We start from the raw sequence: 22,922 nt of genomic DNA on the forward strand, positions 1-22,922 counted from the left end.
GCGCAATGACAGACAAGTTTATATCTGCAAAAAGGAGGAAAGTACTTGTAAAAGTCATTGTGAATCTGCTCTGGAAAGTGTTAAAGTCGCCCTCAAGTTTTGTGACGAGCGAATTGAAACAAATGAAAAAGCAGCTAAGTTTGTGGGTAAAGCAGATGATGGTCTCCACTGTCTTGCCCTCCAGTGACCATTTGAACCTCCCCTCACTGCCCATGCCATGGAGCTCCCAAACATCTTGGCTTACCAGCATGGCAGGATGCTGCAGTGGGGCCATGTCTGGCCCCCAGAAAGCACAGCTGCTGGTGAGAGTTCTGAGCTCTGACTAGGGGTCAGGGACCCACCCAAGGCATGGGCTTTTTACTGGGAACAGTCCAACCTTGGAACCAAAAGGAGACTGGAGATGGCAACTGGTGCCCCTTTCCCTTTATTATCTCAGGGTTCCTCTGAAATTTGGGCCCCTCCCTCTTCTTGTTCTGTCTCTTCTCCCCTACATTTATAGGTTATTTCATGGTTACTGTGTTAGGAAAAGTACATATTATCAGAAGTAATGCTTTGTTATAAAGAATTATATGGAGAAAAGTGCATTTTCAGCATTCTTTAGTGAAATATTACAGATTTGGGGGGTCACAGGAACCTAACCACATATTTCCTATAGGTTCAGTTTATCAGTAATCACATTTTTTTACTTTCATGCCATTTTCTAAAAATATTACTTCAGTGGAAGTTGAGGATTGACTGTCTATCATTTCTTTTTAAAGAAAAACCTCTGAAACTTTTTAGTATAACCTTGTTCACAGAAAAATGATTCACTGTTTATTATTGTGGTCACTCACTGTCATGTAAAACCACATAAAATGTTAGGAGAATTCCAATTTCTCATTCCCAAATCCTAAAGTTTATTTTCTGTTGGAAATTTAGAAACGCTAGCTTTATTAAACTGCTTCCCACTTCAGTTTAAAAAAATTTTTTTTTATTATAAGGGATATCTCAATGGAAAGAGGAAAAGGGGAAGGCTATGTTCCCAAAGGAAAGTGAGATTAAAAACAAACTACATTGATATAATTTTAAAAAGCTTTAACGAGGATATTGGACTTGAAGGACCCTCCCAGTTCCAACACCCATGACGATTTCTAAGTATGCAGAAGTTCACAGACAACAAGCTGAGAAAATCATTTTAATATGTAAATTAGATGCCAATTCCTAATAAAGCATATGCAAACTTACACACTGTTTTAAGTTAAAGTTACACGTGAGGATATTTTCCCTTGACACACCAAACTCCTAGAATTTGGAGTCTATCCAAATCACCAGACAGTTTGCACAATCTAGAAAGAAATGTTTTAAAAAGACTGGTCAGTATTTGGAAAAAATAGTCACTATCATTTCCCACATTCTACTTTACATCTAAAATTCAGTCCCTTAAAACATCTAACAAATAGAAACCTGAAACATATATCTTGGCGGATATGGGTTGTTTTCTTTGCAAATTGTTTCCTCAAAAATTGTCCATTTATTTAAAACGTCATTAGCTAATCTTTGAAAAACTGTAGGAGAAACACAAAATAACTAACGCCTGCCATTTTGAAGCCAGTGTTTTTACAATTCAAACTTTTCTTTACTTTTCTTGTTCTTTAACTTCTGAGGTTTGTGGGAATTTATTGATTAAATAGTAAGTGTTTATATTCCCACACCTGTTGTGAATTCCTCTTCTTCGCTGAAAAGAGACTACAGGATAAAATTACATCTTGAACACAAGTACACAGTATGTCTATGACATTCTCTCCACATATCTGTATTTCAAGTTCTTCCAACTGGTTTTAAGTCATTAAACAGTTAATCATTTTAAGTATATTTTTAATTTTTGATATATTTTTTTCAAATTTATTTGTTTTCAATTTTCAACAATCACTCCCATAAGTTTTCTCCCTGCTCCCTCCCAAAGACGGCATGCAATCTTATATGGGCTCTACACGTACATTCTTATTAAACACATTTTCATATAAGCCATGGTTTAAATAGATTTTTTAAAGTTAGGAGATGGAGATAACTTATTTCATGATGATGGGAGCAGCAAAAATAAATATTATTAAGAGGTAACTAAGATAGGTGGCTGACTAGGATACTGGATTCATTTTTGTATCCCCAGTATGAGGACATAGTAGGGCACAATTTTTTTTAAACAGACCTGTGGGGAAATTTCCTCTACCAATAAAGGAAACTCCCTTTACCAAAGAGGCCAGCAATCTTCTCTGCAATTTACAGTCTCAGAGAATGACCTGGAGCACTGAAAGGTAAGTGATTTCTCCAGGGTTATACAGCCAAAATGTAGCAAAAATAGGACAACACTCAGATTTTCCTGATGCCAAAGCAGTCAACTAGTCAGGAAGCATTTACTGTTTACTACTTTCTGGGCACTCTGTGAGGTGGCGATGATAGGAAGAAAGGCAAAAATCATAGTCTCTGTTCTCAAGGAGCTCACAGTCTAATGACAGAAAAATGCTAGGAACTGTAAACACAAGATACACACACTGTAAATGGAAGGTGATCTCACAGGGAAGGCACCAACAGTGGGGCTGGAGGTTGAGGGGATGGGACCAGGGGAGACCTCCTAGAGAAGGAAAAATCTGAGCTTAAGTCTTTTTTTAAAATTAATTAATTAATTGAGCTTAAGTCTTGAAAGAAGCCAGAGAATCAAGGAGTCAGTGGAGGGGAGAGCATTCCAGGCTGGAGGGAAAGACAGTGCATGGAATCATATGTAGTACATAGAGGAAAATAAAGTGTATAAAGATTGGAAAAATAGAAAGTGTTCAGACTGTGAAGGGCTCCAAACGCCAAAGATTTTATATTTTATCTTGGAAGTCATAAGAAGACACTGGAGTTTATTAAGTAGGGGGAGATGACATGGGCAGACTTGCACTTTAAGAATATCACTGTGGCAGCTAAGTGACGAGTAGATTGGAATGGGGAAGGAGCTTGTTAGTTTAATAGAGAAGTGAAGAGGACCTGGCCTAGGGAGTGAGTGGAGAAATTAGAGATGTTAAGAAGATAAGAACAGTATTTGATAATAGATTAGATATGAGATAAATGCAAGGGAGAGACTGAGGATATGAGTCTAGATGACTGGAGGGATAGTCATTCCTCAACAGTAATAGGAAAGAGGGTGTGTGTCTGTGGGGGGAGAGAGATGAGTTCTATTTTGAACATAATTAGTTTGAGATGCCTCTGGAAGATCCGGGTTGAGATGTCTAAAATGCAGCTCTTTCCCTCCCAGTTTGATTTACTTGTTTTTTTCTTTTGCTTATTAAAGGGGCCATTCCCTGATCACTTCTTAAAGAGGCCTATTCACTGAATGGGCGTTACCTCACTCTAAGTGAGTACCTGAATAGGCCAAGGTCTCCCAGTGCATCCTGGACCTTCTCCAGTCATCCTGATGAATATCTGGTCACTGGATCCAGATGGCTCAGGAGGAGATAGTGAGGCTAGTGACCTGCACAGCCCTCCCTCACTCAAAACAAAGTCAAGTGCAAGTCATGTCATTTCTCTGATGTCATGGTCTTCTTTGAAAATGAAGGATAAACACAGTGATACAGAATATGAGCTAGAGAGAGTGATTAGTTCTGGATATATAGATTATCTGCATAGAAATAATAACTGAATCATTGGGAGTTGATGAGACCTCCAAGCAATATAGCATAGAGGGAAAAGAGGGCCCAGAATAGAACTTTGGAGGACACACTTTGTTAGTGAATAATACCTGGATGAGGATCCAGTAAAGGAAACAGAGAGGGAGCATTTAGGTAAGAGAAGAACCCCAAAAAAGGCAGCATAACCAAAACCTAGAGAAGAGAGAGTGATTGACTGTCAAAGGCTGCAAAGAGGTCAAAAAGATGAAGGTTTACAGTCTATAGGATATAATAAAGAGGTAGCTGAAGACAGAACAGTCCCCATTGAATGATGGATTTGGAAGCCCAATTGCAGAGGGTTTACAAAAAAGTGAGAAGCTAGGAAATGGAGGCAGCTAGTGCAGACAATTTCTCAAGGAATTTATCTAAGAAGAGTAGGAGACTTAAAAGACAGTAGCTAAGGGGATACTAGTATAAAATGGTAGAATCAAAGATGCATCAAGTAGGATCAAGTTAAGGTTGGCAGAGACATGGTCTTGTTTGTAGATAGTAGAGGAGCCAGTAGACAGAGAGAGATTGAAGATTGGAGACAGTGGGTGTGGGGATAACAGTGGGGGGAGGGGGCAATTTGCGGGAGCAGACTAGATAATGGTGGAGTCAAAGATGTATGTGTACATATATATAATGTGTGTGTATATATGTGTGTGTGTGTGTGTGTGTGTGTGTGTGTGTGTATGTATATATATATATATATATATAAAAGGATTTGCTTTGGCATGGAACATGACCTCTTCACAAAAAAGAGGAGTGAAGGTGGAGACTCTGAGGGAAAAATATCTGAGTGATATAAGGAGATAGATGGGAATGCTCTCAGAAAATCACTTCAATTTTTTTTCAGGAAATTATGGGACAAGGTCCCCAACTGAAAAGGAGGGAGGATTTAACAAAGGATGAAAAGGTTTGGAATAGCCGTTGTGGTGAGTGGGATAACAAATTGATTAGGGAGGTATAAAAGTGCCTTGCTGCACTAAGAGCCCAAATGGGATTATGCAGCATTAAGTTGTAGAGGACCCAGTCAGCACAGTTTCATGATTTCCTCCAGCTCTGCTCAGCAGCACATAAACAAGAGTGAAGGAGGAAGATGGCGGGAGTAGTCCAAGACTTGACTGGTGAGATGGAAAGGGGGCAAGGGATTTGAGTGAAGTTAATACTGTAGATTTTAACTGATTCACTAAAAGATCAAGATAGCAAAAAAAAGTAAATTGTAGTCAGTGCAAGAATGATAGACCAGGGAAAGACTGATGAATGAAGAGACTGGATGTGATGGTGGGATGAAGAACAGTTAGGGATCATAAGGCATAAGGAAAGATGAAATTAAAAAAGATTATGGTGTGGAGTGGTGGCAAAATCAGGGGTATGTTCCTGTCTGTGTAGCTGGGTTGGTATGCAGGAATAGATCACGGGAACTGAGTAGACTGAGGAACTGGGAAGTTATGGTAGTTGAGGGAGCATCAATATATATGTTGACATTCCCCATCATGAGGGCAGGAGTTGTGGTGAAGACAAAGACTGTGAGACAAGTGCTAAAATCAATGAAGACGAAGGAGAATTTCAAGTCTCTATCTATTCTGCTACACCTCCCTCTATAATTTTAACATAGTTATGTACTTAATAAATGTTTATTAAATACTGTTGTAATGGAACTCTGGCTTGGAAGAGCTTTAACAGATATTATTCTTCAGCTTGGAAAGAAAGAATTCAAAACATATTTCCAGAACTCACTGCATGAAAATTGTTGCTTAAGTCATTTTCTTTTTAATCTGAATAAGTTTAGGGGAAATTTTGTTGCTAGAGATACCTATAAAATGTGATAACAAATAGCTTGTTTCTCAGTATTTCCACAATGTAGAGTAGACTAAAAACCCACTTTAAATACGAAGAAACAAAAGCAGCTCCCCTAAGAGTACTAAGACTGCCAAAGGCCATGTGGCAATGTAGTAGAACGGTTTGAGTAACTAAGTTTCAAGTCTTTTGCAAACACATTTACTGGCTATATGGATCACACACCAGAAAAGTTCAAAGTACCTCTGGGAGACACGTCATTCATTTTTCTTCTCAATAGTTTTTTTCTGTGTGGCCTCCAGTTTCTGTTGCCTTTGTGCTTCCAGTCTTTTCCTCTGCCACATTTTGGCTCCAGCAAATGCCAAGCAAAGAATTATAGATTTTGCGATCAAAATGTAAAGCAGAAGAGGCAAGTTTTCCAAAGCCTTAGAGAAGACAGAAGTCATTTTTGAGTGTTTTGTAGGTGTTATTTGGCATTTCTCTTGATAACTATGACTAGTTGCTTGCACATTCCTCAGTTTATCCTTGCTGCTGGCCTCATATATGACCCCCTAATATTCACATATGCACAGTTATTAATATGGCCAACCTGTGCTTACTACATTGACCATTCAGTTTGTGGTACACAATCTTTAGAAGCACCACAGTATATGGGATGCTGCCTAGAGAAAAACATAGTTGTCACACACCAGGGCTAGAATCATGGCTCTACCACTGGCTACCTTTGTCATATTTGGACAAGTCATTTTCATTCTTGTGGCCTACCATAGGAAATCAAGCATTGGATTATGTGGAACAGTGGAAATCATGCTGGATTGTGGCTCAAAGGACCTGGGGTTCAAAACCTGGGGGGGTGAGAGTGGAGGAATGACAAGTCATCCCTCTGAAATTCAGTTTCCCATCTGTAAAAAGAGAATGTTGGATTAGTGGTCTGTAAGTGTAAGGTACAAGTTGGAAGGTCCAACCCTAAATTTACCCTATGACTCAAAGGGGTCTCAAGGTCTACAATGGTATAGTTTCCTTTTTCTTCCGGTGGCTAATTAATATTTCCACTTGAGGATAAAGAGAATAGTAATAGCTAGCATTTACGTAAATCTTTAAGGTTTGCTAAGCACTTTACCTACTCATTTGGTCTTCTCAGAAACCCAAGGATGTAAGTACTATTATTATCCTCATTTTAAAGATGAGGAAATTGAGGCAGAGAGCAAGTAAGTGACTTGGCCACACAAGCTAGCAAATGTTTGAGGATTTGAACTTAGGTCTTCTTATCTCCAAGTCCCACACTCTATCCACTGTATCATTTAGGTGTGTCAATTAAGCTATCTATTAAATGATGAGAGAAAATCATGTAATTGAAGAGATTTATACTACTGATTTAAATGAGGTCTGGAGATTTAATTATGGATTTTAATTATCCAAACTTTCCAATCCTAGAGCACCCTTGATTATCATGTGTTAAAAGGGAGATAATAAAGAGTTGGTTTTATAGCAAAATTCTACTCATATATATAGCAATGGTTCAAGGAAAATTTCATTTAGGAAATGAAAGTGAGTGGCAAAAAATATGTCCCTGACACTAGATAGTTGGATAACTTTAAGAAAGTCACAGAAAATATCATACCTGAAAGGATCTAGTCCAATCTGATTGAAAATTCTCTCTACAATAACCCCAATAAGTGATCATACAATGTTCTGAAGATCTGTATTTAGAAAACGAACCTGCTACCTCCTGAAGCATAATTTTTTAAATAACTAATTAAGATGTTTTCCTTATATCGAGCCAAAATCTGTTTCTCAGTAGTTCTGAGTCAGCACAGTGAAGCCATGCAGAACAAATCTAAATAATTATTTTCAATATGACAACTTCAAACAACCGAAAGGAGTTATCATCTTCTCCCCCCAAATTGCATCTCCCTCTAATTTTTCAATTTCTGTGGATAACAGCACCATCTTCCCAATGACCCAAACTCATAATCTGAGAATCATCTATGACTCTGTCTGCTTCTGTCTGTGTAATATCTCTCACATCTGGCTCCTCTTCTCACTGTAGGAGTTCAAGTCCTCCTTTCTTATCTTCTAGATTACTGTAAGAGCCTTCAAACTGGTCTTCATTCTCATACTCCATACTCTCTCTACTCAGTCTATCACTATAGCTTACATGATTTTCCTAATGCAGTATAGATCATGTCATCTTTTTTTTTCAAGAAACCTGTGACTCCCACTGTCTATTAAATAAGGGATAAACTTCTGATTGATTCAAGGAAATCTTCAGTCTGGCTCCAATCTACCTTTCCAACCATCTTTCAGTTTTAGTCAAACTGAAATGCTCCCTGTCCTCCATCTTAGCCTACTTTCCTTCTTCTCTATGTCTTTACTCATACCATTCCTTGTATCGCAGCTCCTACTGCTGCCTCCCATCCTTTAAAGCCAAACTCAGGGATGGCTTCCATAAAGCCCTCCCTAGTCCCCATAATCTCCCAGATGAAAGTAATTTCTTCCTTCTGAAATTTTGCATTGCACCTGTCAAGATATTAGGAGACATCCTGTTTTCAGAGCTAAGGCACAGCAAGCAATCTGTGCCCTGAATTTGGCATAACAACATTCTTTTGCACTCAACCTCTGGATGATCTCAGACACAGCAAAACCGCAGAATTGGGATTCACTATTTTAACTATTTAGCTCTATTTCCCAGGGGATCCTGACTAGAGAGCTAGAACTGCAGCCAATATACTATAACAGAAAGCGATCAGTCATATCTCCTGAAACTGAACAATTCCCGTGCTTGTAACCACTAAGTCAACCAAACCAGCTGCTATACGCTTGTTTCTGCCATGCTAACTCTGGTTCTGTACTCCACTGAATGATCACAAGACTCAATGACCCTTAACACTTGAGACAATCATCAGGTTCAATGATTCCTACAGGACCCAAGAACACCAGTATTGTCCCCAAAATACCTGCAAGAGTAGGCCTGCTGTGGGAACTGTTTACTCAAGACCAAAGAATGACTGCTGGGTCGCATCATTTTGTGGTTTTTATAATTAAAAACCCTACTCTAGCACTGTAAGGTTAAAGTAAGGTTAATGGTGGGTGGGGGAAAGAGTTAAAGATCTTCCCCACCCATTAATAGGCCTCAGACACCGTAATTTCTAATGAGTCATGCCCTCCAGCCCTGAAAAGAGTACATATACTCTAAGGTGAGGTTTTGCTTTGGGCTTATTATTCGGAAGACGGTTCGTGTGCCAGATGAGAATCTGGGCAGTAGTTTTAAGAAGCAACCTGGCTTTGAAAACCCAGATGTTAGTGCTTCTCTCTCTGGTAATGATATATGTACTGTCTATGATCAGACCGGTGGAAGCCCTGTCTGTTGGTCTTTCTGTTTGTAATTTCTGTTTGTATTTTCTCTGAAGTTCAGAGTGCTGACTTTTCCCCTGAACTACATGAATGATATATGTGCTTGATTAAAGTAGATTGTTAATCCCTCAAAAGTTGCTTTCCTTTTAGAAAAGCAGATCTAAGAATCTGTACAGCAGACCCTCCTGTGTATGCCAGGGTCCTTGCTATTACAGCCATAAGCCCTCCTTCCCAGGAGGACTTCTACTTGCAAGTGTTTTCCTCACTTTGAAATCAAACTTCTGTTTAATTCCTAACTGGCCTGTCTCCAGCCTGCTTTGTTTGGCTCCAGACACCTACAGGTTAAGGACTGGTTCTGGTCTGGTTGACACACCTTAGACCTTTCATAGAAACAGAGAATCTCAAGAGCTGGAAGTGACCTACAATGCCATTTAGTTGAAATCATGCCCAAACCAGACAATACTGTGCATATTGTACCTAACAACTGATCCAGTCCTTGCTTGAAAACTTCTAGTAAAAACTATCTACTAGTTTCTAATTTCTTCACTGGACCTCTTTTCTCATCTCTAAGATGACAAGGTTAGACTAAATATTCTCTAAAGTTACTTCCATTTCCAACATTTTATGATTCTATATTAAGATTTGAACAATGGTTTTGAACATTTTATGTAGGTTTTCATTCAAATATTTTTATATCCTAATTAGAAACATTGGCATTCCTGTCCTCATCCCAATAATTTTTTCCCTCAACAAAATTAATCTCCCTGCTCCATAAAAGTCTCGGGGTAAATGGCCCTTTTTGATAAGACAATTTCCTACAGATTGATTGTGGATGGGTCCCATCTTATAAAAATGAACTTTATGATAAATATTTCAAATACAGGTCAAATCCTATTACAACAAATACAATAAGTGGGATTTGAAAATTATGTTATATTATAACTGACAGAACTGTCTGTGGGAGTCCTTTCTGAATTTGCTACCTGTTTAGAAAACGTAAGATGGAATAAAAATGATAGGATCATTAATTGGGAGACTCCAACTTGACCTATTTAAATAAGCTACTGATTCTAAAAAATGAGAAATAGGTATAATAAAAGACATTGACACAGAATATCACCATTTCCTAAGGACTTATAGCTCTCATACCCTAAAAGCTGGTTAGATATCAATATCACAAACATAAGGGAAAACACTTGAAAGAAATGGGGATATTTATCCTGGAGAAGAGCAGAGATAGTGGGACACTACAATTGCCTTCAAGTATTTGAAGAGCTGTTATGTGAAGGGGGATCTGACGTATTCTGCTTAGCCCTAGAGACAGAACTAGGAGCAATAGGAAGAAGTTGGAGATAGATTTAGGTTTGACATAAGATAAAGCTTCCTAACAAATAGAGTTCCATCATTAAGTGCTCCATATTACTGCCTTGGGAGATATAGGATCAGAGATTTAAAACTAGAAAGAACTTTGGAGATCACTGATTACAATGCCTTCCTTTAATGGTGAAGAAACTGAGGATAAGTGACAGTATTTGTCCAGGATGACATTGCTATTAATTGAATAAATCAGGATCAGAATTCTGGTCTTCTTGACCATATGCACAGTACTCTTAACAACTACAACATGATGCCTCATTGGCTTCTGGAGACAATGGGTTCCCCATCACTGGAGACCATTTAGCAAATGCTGAATGATTATTTGTCAGAGATGCCAAAGGGAATTCGTTTTTAGGTATGAATCAAAAAAGTCTGTGAATTTCCTTTTTAGCTCTGAGATTCTGGAATTCCATTAAATGTTTTTCCTACTGCATATGATCTATAGAACCTAAAGCTATGAGCTTTATTGGGAGGAGAAAGTGAATTGAATATGACCATTCTCAAAATACAACTTTTAAGAATAGGGCAATCTTGCCCTTGTCGCACATTCAGGACTTTACTTATACTTCCTACAAAAAGGGGGAAAAATTCTAATCTGGCAATACTGTCTACTTTCAGTTTTAAAATGTTCACTAAGTAAGAAGACTATGTTTCCAGAATTGTCAGTTCCCTGAGATATTAATATGACATCCCAATAGAGACACAGAGATCTGGCTTAGCCACTATAGACATAATTCTCCCATGTTTAAAAGTGATCTTATCCATGTAGGTGGTACTAAGGAGGAAAATCTTTCCACACAGTCCTTTATTGCTCCTACTAAAATAGGCCATATAATTTGGGTCTTGTCTACTACACCTTGTTCTATATGGCATCTCATAGGTTAATCACCTTTCTTTGAAAACTATTATCTTCATAAGAATTTCTTCTCTTCCCATAACCTTTTTGTTTTTTTTAATTAGTGATAATGGACCCCAGTCAATTGGTATAGGCAGTAATAACCAGTTACAAGCTTTCTGGGTCTTTCAGGTTGCCAGTTCAAACTCGAGTTTGCACTAGGACCAGTTTTACCCATCAGCCACTGGGTGATGAAAATTCTGTGGTTTAGATTTTTATTACAACTTTTTTTTTGTGCTCTGCTACCACAGATATGTCTAAAGCACCAGTCCAAATTTTTGAATGTTCAAAATTCTCCTTACCTTCCAGGAGGGGTCCTGCATATTGGATCAATTGTAAAACTGCTCCTGGCTAGAGGTCACCAGGAGAGGACAAAGGAAGCAGAGAAAAGGAGGCAGATCCCACTTATCTGGAGAAACAACAAAGGACAGTTAATTTACCAACAATAACTACAGTTACATAGAATTACATAGTTTGCAAAACAACTGACATACTTTTCTGATGGAAGTCTCACAACTACCACCTGAAGGAGACACTATAGGCATTACTGACCCCAGTTTCCATAGAAATTAACTGAAGCTCAGGAAGTTTACAAGCAAAATAAACTAAAAAGAGTTTACCAAAAGACCTAAGTTCATATGACTTATAACTGGAAGGAACAGGATTTGAACCTGTGTTCCTAACTTTTAGGTCTAATATTCTGTCCCCTAAACCAGAGGATTCTTTCCCAGGGGTTCTTAACCTGGTATCTGTGAACCTTTTTTTTTTTTTTTTGAGGCAATCAGGTTTAAGTGACTAGCCCAAGATCACACAGGTAGTAAGTGTCTGAGGGTGGATTTGAACTCAGGTCCTCTTGACTCCACAGCTGGTATTCTGTGCTATCTAGCTGTCCCTTTGTGAACTTTTAAAAAAAAAACTAATTTGATAAGTGTATTTCAATATAATTGTTCATTTTGTAATCTTCAGCAGAGATATTATTCTGAGAAGGGACTTCATGACACAAAAACCTCCTCCTGAAACACTTCGTCTCTCTTAATTCATTTTGGATCTCTCAATTTCCCAAAGGGAAATACCATATGCTACATCATTCTGGAAGCATTTTTCTCAAGGAGAGCCTGGTATAAGGAGCTGACTGACAGCAACAGAACCAATGACAGTTTGGCCAGAAATGGACAGGTTTTAAGTAAGTATCAATTGTATAAGCCCAAGACAGGCTCCGCCCTTTCTGAATGCAGATCCTGACTGCAGCTGTTCGTTAAGAATGTCCTTAGAAGTGAGGGGGTTTCATTGCAGTCTTGACTGAAGATTTACATGCCTTCTGTTGACCTGAAAACTTGGTTAGAGAAAAGGCAACATGGCTAAATGCATACATTTTGTGATTTAATTAATTAATTGATCAATTCCCTATAAAGAAAACAGTTACATAGCGCTATGGAGTCAGAGGTGACTCTGACTATCTAGTACAGAAATCATCTGTCTTAAGTACATTTTGCCATGAGAAAGAAACTCTCCTAATTAAGCAAATCATAAATTCAGTAAGACAGGACAATTAACAAAGCAATGTTAGTCAGGCCTTGAGATTCCAAGCTGGGTAAGCATATGTCTCGGTGATAAGGAAAGAAACCCCACCACTAGTAAGTGGCAGGCTTCCTCCCTTAAACAGATAATTGACATAGGAAAGGGTAAACAATGTTCAATAGAAATTATGATCTAAGATGTCTATATTTTCTTTATCATTAATACACCATAACATAGTATGTGCCTATAGATCAAAGGAAAGTCCCATTATTCATAACATAGTATGTGTCTATAGATAATAAGATTCATCAAAGGAAAGTCTCATTATTCATCAAAGGAAAGTCTTATTATTCAAGATATAGTGTCTTAGGTTAAAGGTCTCCTTAAGGAGTGTAGAGACGGCCTTGGCTGGCTTTTGCTGACATAGGAAGAGGCACTCTCTGAGTTTACTTCAGAGAGAACAAAGAGATTATTCCAAAATTTTATATTAAACATTATCACTTCCAACAATAAAGTGAAAATAGGAGGTGGTGATTAAAATTTGCTTCTCACTCAGCACCTCCTGTTTTTTATTTTATGCACTGTTCTTTTGTTTCCTGCTTTTCAAGTCTCCTATTATCAAGTCTCCTATTATCAAGTCTTAGATGTTTTGATTTCAAGTAATGTCTAGAAGGAATGGGGAAGACCAAAGAGAAGGATGCATATGGTTGTCCTGAGATGTCAATACATATTTAGGGTTCTTCCTAAGACCCAAGGAAGCAGTGGGGGAAAAGGGGTGGGAAGGACTATGACACACCACCATTATCATAACTGAGACATAGAATTTGTTTAGAAAATCTGGATTCTAATCCTAGATCTGACACTTGTTTTGTGATTTTGGGGGTAAGTTACTTCTCTTTGCTGGGCCCTAATTTTCTAGCTATGTGAAACAGGGTATAAAAGAAGATATCTCAGGCCCTTTGCAGCTCTATGATCAATGATTGTAAGCCTCACTGCTAACTTTTTTCTGTTTGTTACACACACATACACATACACATACCTCAAAGCCATTAAAGCACCTGATAAATACATGATCCCTGATTTTAAGCTTTTTTAATTACCTCCCACTCCAAATTATTGATTACTCCTCAGCCAGATCCCTAAGGGAATACAAACCAGCATAGAAACCTAAACAAAAAAAATCTTTATTTTTATACTATGTACTAGTTTTTAAACTTGGATTTCTGTACAGACTTGAACGGTTAGCTTTTTTAACCAATGACTATTGGTGGCTCAACTTTGGGGATGAACAAACATGGCACTTTAAATATGTAGCTTGTTTTTAGGACAAGAAGTCTTTATTTAGGATCTAATAGCTTGGTTTTAAAAAATATATAGGTCACTATTTCAATATAATTGGTTTCCTTTGTAATCTATGTATTTTATTTTGTAAATTTAGTAGCTAACATTTATACTAAAAATTATTCTCAAAAGGGATAAAATAGCCTTCACCAGATTGTCAAAGGGACACACAAAAAGGTTAAGAACTCGTCCTAGAATTTTCTTCCTATGTAACAATAATTCTTATTTTGAAAGTAGTAGTCAGGGTCAAAATAGAGGAAAGGCTAGTGCTTGGTCCTGGGGTCTCTATTTTTGTGGCTGGTTTGCAACTTGCAGTCAAAAGAAAGCTTCAATACAGCATAGTAAGAGGGATCAGCAGCATGGATTATTCAAAACTGCACAGAATACCTCCCCAAAATCATTATTTAACTGTAGAATGTATTATATGATTCTTTTTACAGCATATTTGCCTTCCTAATATTTTGATTAAGCAGATGTCAGTCATTTTATGCTCTGATAGTATATGAGCCTCAAAATGTGTGCAGAGAAAAAATTAGATCAGACTAAAATTTTACTGAAAATAATTCTATACTCCTAATCCACAAAAGTGATATTCACTGTAGGAAGACAGAGAATGTGATATATATACAAGCTAAAGACAGAACAGAGCCTCATGCCAATGGTACCACAGGATCATTAGCAAATTAATGAAACTTTTTATCACTTTGTTATAAAAGAGATTCAATAACCTACAATAAGCACAAAAGAGGAGATATTAAAAATGAGATTAGAAAGAAAAAAATCAAAACTCTAGAAATAGTAAGGATGCCCAAGACATAAACCCAAAAGGGAATAACTCTAAACCAGCATAGCTTCAGAGGGAAAAAAGAGGCTTATTCATAAGGTACTTTGCAGAAGTGGCGCTTAATATAATTAATTCAAGCAAACAATGTGGAGAGTTGTCAACAAAAAGTAGAAAAAAATTAATTTGCTTATTCTTCTGTGTTTTGGAAATAATGTAATCAATGATCATTAGGCTAAAAAAATCACTAAGTAGGTCTTGGGTTGAAAAAGGTGAACCTCATGGATGAAATTGTAATAACCTTCAATTATAATGCCATATAGAGATTAAATACATGTACAAAAAAATCACAATTCAGATTTTCAAGGTTATGATTATCTTTAGAACAAGCTGGTGCAAAAGGAAAAGTTTCCATGTGACTTTGAAAAGTCAGATAAGATAATGGAAGAAATTTAAAAACCCAGCACACTCTTGTTGGTTACCCTGAGGGGGAAACTTATTTAAATATCATGAAAGGAGAACTGAAGGTCCTCTTTCCTTTCATTCATGATCAGGGGTCACATTATTTCAGTGGTGATAGATTTTTTTACCCATATTAGATGGAAAGTATCAGACGGTGCCTAGTATATATTGAAAGTTGTTTCTACAGTTTTCATTGATGTTTCATACAAATAAACTTGCACATGTACACTGTTTCCCACTAGAATGTAAACTCCTTGATAGCAGTTACTATTTCCTTGGAGTCAATATTCCCAGTGCCTAGCAAAGTACCTGATCTACATAATAAACACTTACAAATTTGTTCCTGTGGAGGCTCAGAGTCTCTATGAAATAGGACTGGTGGGTGGGAGGGAGAGGAAAAGGGGAAGAAGGGGTTACATCTTAACTAGGGCAAAGAGATGTTCTGTCACAACTAAGCGTATAGGACAAGAGTGGGCAGTCAGTCGTCTAAGGCAAAAGGCACAGAAGCAGTACAAAATCCAATCCAGCAAGTATGTATTTACAGGTATTGTGTGAGAGGATTGAAATACAAAGTAAAAAACAAAACAAAACAAAACAAAACAAAACGAAACAAAAAACACCCCAACTCCTGACCTCAATGAGCTGACATCCTTCTCTGAAGAATTACTGAACCACGTCAAGAGACACTAACTCTGTGCTGGTTGTTGGGAAAACTGAATAATTTCTCTGAGTTTCAGTCTGTTATCTGTAAAATGAGTTAGTCTAAATGATTTCTAATGTTCCTGGTGAGGAAGACTTGAGTTCAAATCCAGCTTGGGATACTTACTAGCAGTGTGACCTTGGGCAAGTCACTATTTTACTAGGAGACAGCTACGTGGCTTAGCAGATAGAGTGCTGGGCCTAGAGTCAGGAAGATCTGAGTTTAAATCCAGCCTCAGACACTTACCATGTGTGTGACCCTGGGCAAGTCACTTAATTCAAGAGTCAATTAATTATGCCTCTATGTGCCAGGCACTCTGCTAGAGAAACCATGAGAATATAAAGACAAAAATGAAAGTTTTGCCCTCAAAGAGCTAATATCCTACTAAGAGAAACACCATCTGCTCATTCACAGGTAAGCATCTACAATATACTGAGTAAATATAGATTAATTTCAGGCAAGAGGAAAATGCTAACAATTGGAGAATGGTCCCCTGGAGGATGTGCCACCTGACTCTGCTGTGAAGGATATGAGGAGTTCCATGAAGCAGACGTGGGAAAGTCATTCTAGACATACAAAGGTAAAGAGGCTGGAGACAGAATTTCATGTGTAAGGAGACCAGTTTTGCTGGACTGTAGAATGTGTATGGGAGATTAATGTGAGATCACTCTAACAAGTTAGGCTAGACTAGGCTGAAGGACTTTAAAAGCCTTGGAGTTTGTATTTCGTTATCCTCATAGCAAAAAGAAGCCACTAAAGTTTCTTTGGCAGAGCAGTGATGTGCTCAGGCTCATTTCTTATTTTTTTTAACACCCAAATCCACCCAAAAACCCAACTAACCAAACCAAACAGTGTACTAAGGGACTGTCCATATCTGTCTCAACTAGACAATCTCAATAAGTATAGCAGAATGTATTCACCATAGGCAAAGGACACACAATGCTTGGCATCACCTACAAATGCATTTATTGATGCCATGGGCTTAATTTTAATCTCCATTTTATGGCATATAGCTACAGCCATTGGTGTTCTCTGAACATCATTTGTCCTTTTCCCTGAGGAAATCTGCAAAGCAAGGCTGACTCCTGAGCTGCACAAAGTCATTCACTCTTGTTCAGTCCCAGGAAACAGCCCCTTGAACCAACCAGGCCTGTCTGAAGAGTGGAAGTGATTGGTTTCCCATCATCCCTTCCTCACCTCCACCATTTTCTCACCAAATACACTACCAAAGCTCTTGTGATCTCCAATGTCTTCTTATTTCCCTTTGTGGTAATGAAGGCTTTCTGTGACTTAAAAAAACCAACAACAACTCAGATCTACCCATGAGAACCCAGATGGCCATTTGAGTTTATTCAAAAAGGGTTAGTTTGGGAAGGGCAGTGAAAGTCCTACCCACTGAGGACTAAAAGTCAAAACTTGGGTTCCTCTATTCCCTAACAAAGGAGGGAAGAAATCTAGTGGAAAGCAACTAATAATCTGATCTCAATTCTACTACTACACACTATTGTGTGCCCTCTCTGTGGCTCCATTTGGTCACTAGTAAAATCAGGGGGTTGGACTTCATGATTTCTAAACATCCTTACAACTCTAAACCCACTATCCTTATGATCATCCTTCATTCTGAGTCTCACCGCCTTTCACCTTTTATAAAACCTTCTAACTGATCTCCTTGATTCCAGTATCATCCCAGTTCAATCCACTTTTCACATAGCTGCCAAAATAATGTGACTACTGCCCAGTTCTAGCTGACCCTGGTGCCTTCCCTGCTCAATAGCATTTACTGGCCATCTATTGCCTTGAATACAGATTATGATTAACTCCTTAACTTGCCATTCAAGGTTCTCCACCACATAGCACAAATCTATATTTCCACTCCCCTTCACACTATATTCCAGCTAAACTGAATTATTATCATAGAACTGTGGAGCTGAAACAAGAAGCCAGCTAGTCCATCCTGCACTTAACCAAAAACACTCTACAACATGTCAACTTAAAATAGAAAGAGATACACAGATTAACTAAGAAAACCGCAAATTAACATTACGCCACATTGTATTTTTATCTATTTTATCAAATATTTCCCAATCACATTGTAACCCACACTTTGGAGTTTTGCAGGCATGTTTGAAAGATCTGCTTTACAACATACCCAACTTCAAGACTCCCTTGAAAACCTCTAGGTAAGGGGAAATCCATGACTTTTCTGGACAACCCATATCATTTTTGTACATCTTTGTTAACAAGTTCTTTCTTCACTTAGTCTACTTTTTCATTTTTTTCTCATTACTCCTAGTTCTGCCTTCTGGTATCAAGAAGAAGTGAGGTCCTTCTTCCTAAATGCCTCTGTTTATCTTTACAGTCTTTCATAACCTGGTCCCAACCTTTCCAACCTTAATGTTCTTTGTACTATGCCCCCTTTTCCTTGAATGCCTTTTCTCTTCACTTCTGCCTCATAGAATCTCTTTTCCTCCAAGAAAGAGCTTAAGTACCACCTTCTTTATGAAGCCTTCCCTCACAAACTATATTGTATTATATATTTCTAATTATTCTCTTTTATATGCTAATACAATTACTATTACTCCTTACATGTTGGGTTTAGTTTATTCTTCATATTTGTAACTAAGCCCAAGTTTTACAAAACAAATCCTTTCATTAAAGGGATTTCTTTCCCCCCCCCCCGCCTGCCCCGTCCCCATCCCCGTCCCCTGCTTTATTTCCAAGACTTTATTACACACACATACACACATACACACACACACTAATACTCAGTGATGAAGACAAACGCATGCATAGCACAGCTACTAAAAAGAGTAGGTCCAACCTATATCCACTTTTAAAATCATTTTTCATAGACCGAGTCATGAGCACAAGACTTAAAATCGACCAGTTCTTCAGGCTTAAACCATAGGCTGATCACTTCTCAGCATTTTTTACAGAATCATTGCCATGAATGATGTTCCTGCCCATTTGAATGCAGAAGTCCCCATGAATGGTGGCTTGCTTGGAATCAGCTGGGTTGGTCTCTCCCAGCATCACTCTGCCCATTCAAGCCCTCCCAAACCATGGCTACAACAAGCCCTGAGTTCATATATTTCACAAGCCCAGGGAAAAATGGCCTGTCCTTCAGGTCAACATAGTGCTGTTTCAGATGTTCCTCTGAGGCCCTAAGGAACTTCATGCCCACGAGGCAGAATCCCTTCTGCTCAACATGTTTGATGATGTCCCCAACCAGGCCCCTCTGGACCCTATCAGGTTTGATGGCAATGAAGGTGTGCCCAGTGTTGGCCATGTCCAGGGCAGCTCAGGCTAGAGCAAGAGAAACAGACAGCTGTGGTTGTGGTCTGTTAAAGGGATTTCTTCTGTGAAGCTTGAATTCAGTCAAAGGGTGGCACTTGAGGACCTAGAGGGCCACATGTAGCCTCCAGGTCACAGGTTCCCTACCTGGCCTAGATTATGACTTAGTACATCCCAACTTAATGCTTGATCATTTGATTCTTCATGACATTTCTTCCCCTACACTCAGTTTTTTTCCAGGCTACACATTCCCCAGTTTCTTCAACTGGTTTTCATATGGCATAATTCCTTTACTCTCATCATCCTAGTTACTCTCCTCTGAAATCTGTTCAGTTTAGCAGTGTCCTTCCTCAAATATAACTAAACAGAGTACTCCAGCCTGGCTCTGAATAAGGCAAGGTCTAATAGGACTAGCTAGACTAGTCTAGTTCCCTCATTCTGGAAATTATATTTCTTAATGTAGCCCAAGATTTACCCAGTATTTAACTTGCTTTGTATATATCTGTCTGTATGTTGTCTACCCCATTAGACTAAGATCCTTGAGGACAGAAGGGTCTTTTACCTCTCCCCAGCACTTAGCCCAGTGCATGGTACATAACAGGTGCTTAATGAATGTGTACTGATTGATTGATTGAAATTAGCTTTTCTAGCAGTCACATAATCATGTTAACTTATATTGAGCTCAAAGGCCCACATACAGTTTTCATACAAAGTGCTTCCTTTCCATGCCTCTGACATCTTATCTTTGTGAAGCAGATTTTAAAAATTCAAATGTGGGACTTTATATTTATGCCTGTTAAATTTTATCTTTAATATTTAAGCCACAGTTCTAGCTTGTCAAGTTTTTTTTAATCTTGTCTCCGAACACTCTGCCCCTGGAGGAGTCCCTTCCTCTGCTTTGTCAGTTTCTCTTGGAACCTCAGTTTTCATGGAATTGCCAAGGGCGGCCATATCTGCACTTTCTTCATTGCTCTCTGGGTTCTGTGCTTGGTTCAACTAATTTGTATGTGTGTGTATAGTCTCCCCATAGCTGGTACAGTGGATAGAGTGTTGGGTCTGGAGTTCAAATCTGGCCTTAAGACACTTACTGTATGACCCTGGGTGAGTCATTTAACCCTGAGTGCCTAGCCTCAGTTCCTCATCTGTAAAATGAGTCAGAGAAAGAAATGGCAAACCACTTTAGTATCTGTGCCAATAAAACTCCAAATGTGTTCTCAAAGAGTCAGAAATGACTATATTCTCCCCTAAGCTCTTTGAGAAAATATATCACTTGTTTCTTTGTATTACTAGCACAAAGTAGGCACTAAATAAATGCATGGTAAATCTCCATTTATTGAATTTTGATCGAAAGCTAACCTTTATGCTTTGTTCATTCACTTGTACTCTTCTCAACCCACCTTCCAACCACACTTCTAAAACAAAGATTTCCTGATAGTATATCTTAAAGCCTTACATAGTAGATTTCTAGGCTGACTGTCTTTACCACACTATCCTCCTCCACAATCTTCCAGGACTCCCACTACAGAGGGTGTGTAACTAGTTAGTGTGTTCCTTTCCTCAAAAGTTTTACTGTCAATGCTTTCACTTCCCTTGATAAATTTTTTTGGGTGTGGAGATGGGGTAGAGATTTGTGTGCATAAAAACTATTAAAAAGAGCCATTCAAAGGTCTAAAAACCTAAAATTTTGAGCTGGAAAGAACCGTAGGGATCATCTGGTCCATTTTACAAGTTAGGAAACTGAGGTCCTGGAAAGAGTGATTTAAACCTAGGATTTAAACTAACTCTAAATTTAATAATTTTTACAATATGCTAAATGTAATTGGGCAAGTAATTTCATATCTCTGGGCTTCCTTTCCTAATCTCTAACATAATTGGAACTAAACAAGGTGATCAATCAATCAATCATTATTAAACACCTATTACATGCCTGGGGACACAAGTATTAAAAAATGAAACCTCCTTGCAATGTCTGAAGTCCCTTTCCACTCCAAAAGTAGTCTATCACTCTAAAATAGCGGTTCTCCAAGTGTATTCAGGGGATTCCCTAGAAGTCCCCAGGCTAGAAATTCTGGGGATCCTGGGGTCAAAATTATTTTCATGATAATACCCAAATGTTTTAATTTCTAAAACAGCAAATATCAATTAATATAACCGATATAAACAAAAGTTCTTTGGGGTCCTCGATAATTTTTAAGAGTATAAAGAGACCCAAAAAATTTTGAAAACTGCTTGTCTAATTAATTATCCTCTTAAAGGGAATTCAGAATGGAGGTTAGAGGTCCAGAAAATGAACGAAACCCCTCTTGGCCGATCTATTGTCCTCTTTCGATTCTCTGTCTTCTCAGCAGTCATACTTCCCATCTCCTCCTCTCCACGCCCACATAGAGAATCTCAAGAACTTCCCAACCCCAGGCTGGAATATCCCCTTTCCCAGCTTTCCTGCCACTCTATATTTTGTTCTGTTTTCCATTCCCAGAAGCCCTGAACACAGACACACAGACAGACACACAGACACAGACACACAGACACAGGCAGACACATACATACACACACACACTCTTACGTTTCCAGTTTTCTGACCCCTTTACTCTGCTTTTCAGCAATTCCGACCTCCTTACAGTTCCACCCACAGCACACTCCATCTCCCCACTAGCGGATTTTCCACGGCTGTCCCCCAGGCTTCAAACCCTCGGAACTCCTGCCTTCCCCGGCTTCCTGCAAGTCCCTTCTGTGGGAAGTCTTTCCTGGTCCTCCTCAGTGCTGATGCCTTCCCTCTCCCTGCCTCATCCCCAGTTTATCCCGTAGAGACCTTGCCTGGCTCTTCGCGCGCTCTCCCCTTCTCACCCCCCACCCCGCACCCCCATTATACCACGAGGCTGCTTGACCGCAGAGACCACTTTTTGCCTTTTGTTAAGCCTGGCACATAGAGCTTGAAAAGTGTTAGCTGACTGATTGATTGACTTCCCTTTGAGGGGGGGAGAGGGGAAGGACCATTCTGACAAATAATCTCCCCTCCCCCCAACCTTACCTACCTCCCGACCTTAGCATTCAGAAGTCTCACTACACCTACCTCTCTGTAGCCATTTGCCCGTCGTAAGGAAACTGCCCCTAAACTACAACTCCCAGAATTCTTGTGCTCTCAAACTACATCTCCCAACAGACGCCTCGCATCCCTGATGCAGGGGCGGGGCACCAGTGACAACCCTCTCCTGAGTGCCCAGTGCTCCGCTGCCTAGGCTGGACCGTCCTGCCTCTTACCCGAGCTTGGGGAGCCAGCTGCGATTTGGCTTTTTTTCTGTTTACCTTAATTCTGAATATAAATGCCCCAAAAGGAGCAGATACGTACATATTATTTTGAAATGAGGATTGTGTATCATCTCTAGGATGTACATCTCGTTTTTCTTTCTACGTATTTATTAAATAAATTCAGCGTGTAGCTTTCCAAGCTTTCCTGCTTATTGTGCTTCCTTCTGGCCTTGTTTTTATTCTGTACTTACTAGCTGTGTGATCCTGGGCATATCATCTAACTTCCATCAGACTCAGTTTCCTTAACTGTAAAACAACAGCACTTACCTGGTGAGGGTTGTTGCCAGAGTCAACAATATTGGCAAATCTCTTAGCACAGTGCCTAGGACACATTGGGTTCTTGATAAATGCTTTACCCTTCCCTACATCCTCCAAAAGAAGTACTGCAAGATTCAACTCACAGTACCCATTGTTTTCCCAGAGGTTGGA

At 38.9% G+C, this 22,922-nt stretch overlaps 1 protein-coding gene and 1 pseudogene across 3 annotated transcripts; both read right to left on the reverse strand.

Annotated features, from left to right (window-relative positions):
* Positions 1 to 1,161: 1,161 nt before the first annotated feature.
* On the reverse strand, positions 1,162 to 22,326 carry SMIM11 (small integral membrane protein 11). 3 transcript variants are annotated; one of them, XM_072615035.1, is made up of 4 exons: positions 22,258 to 22,326; positions 11,394 to 11,500; positions 5,709 to 5,890; positions 1,162 to 1,325 (listed from the first exon to the last, which is right to left on the reverse strand). In XM_072615035.1, the coding sequence occupies exons 2-3, from the start codon at positions 11,412 to 11,414 to the stop codon at positions 5,723 to 5,725; spliced, it is 189 nt and encodes a 62-aa protein (XP_072471136.1). In that variant the 5' UTR covers positions 11,415 to 11,500; positions 22,258 to 22,326; the 3' UTR covers positions 1,162 to 1,325; positions 5,709 to 5,722. The 3 variants fall into 3 exon arrangements, with proteins under 3 accessions (XP_072471136.1, XP_072471138.1, XP_072471137.1); XM_072615037.1 differs by lacking the exon at positions 22,258 to 22,326 and adding an exon at positions 22,220 to 22,250; XM_072615036.1 differs by lacking the exon at positions 22,258 to 22,326 and adding an exon at positions 21,751 to 21,961.
* Positions 18,676 to 21,726, reverse strand: LOC140507094 (nucleoside diphosphate kinase B pseudogene; annotated as a pseudogene).
* Positions 22,327 to 22,922: the final 596 nt, after the last annotated feature.

The sequence above is a fragment of the Notamacropus eugenii genome, chromosome 5, assembly GCF_028372415.1.
Source record: "Notamacropus eugenii isolate mMacEug1 chromosome 5, mMacEug1.pri_v2, whole genome shotgun sequence".
Lineage (NCBI taxonomy): Eukaryota > Metazoa > Chordata > Mammalia > Diprotodontia > Macropodidae > Notamacropus > Notamacropus eugenii.

Excerpts from the sequence above, each read along its gene's own strand:
- SMIM11 (XM_072615035.1), bottom strand. The coding sequence starts at position 11,414 with ATGCAGGACCCCTCCTGGAAG. Across the intron at positions 5,891-11,393 it reads TGCAGGACCCCTCCTGGAAG|GCTTTGGAAAACTTGCCTCT; the intron begins GTAAGGAGAATT and ends GTCTTCTCTAAG.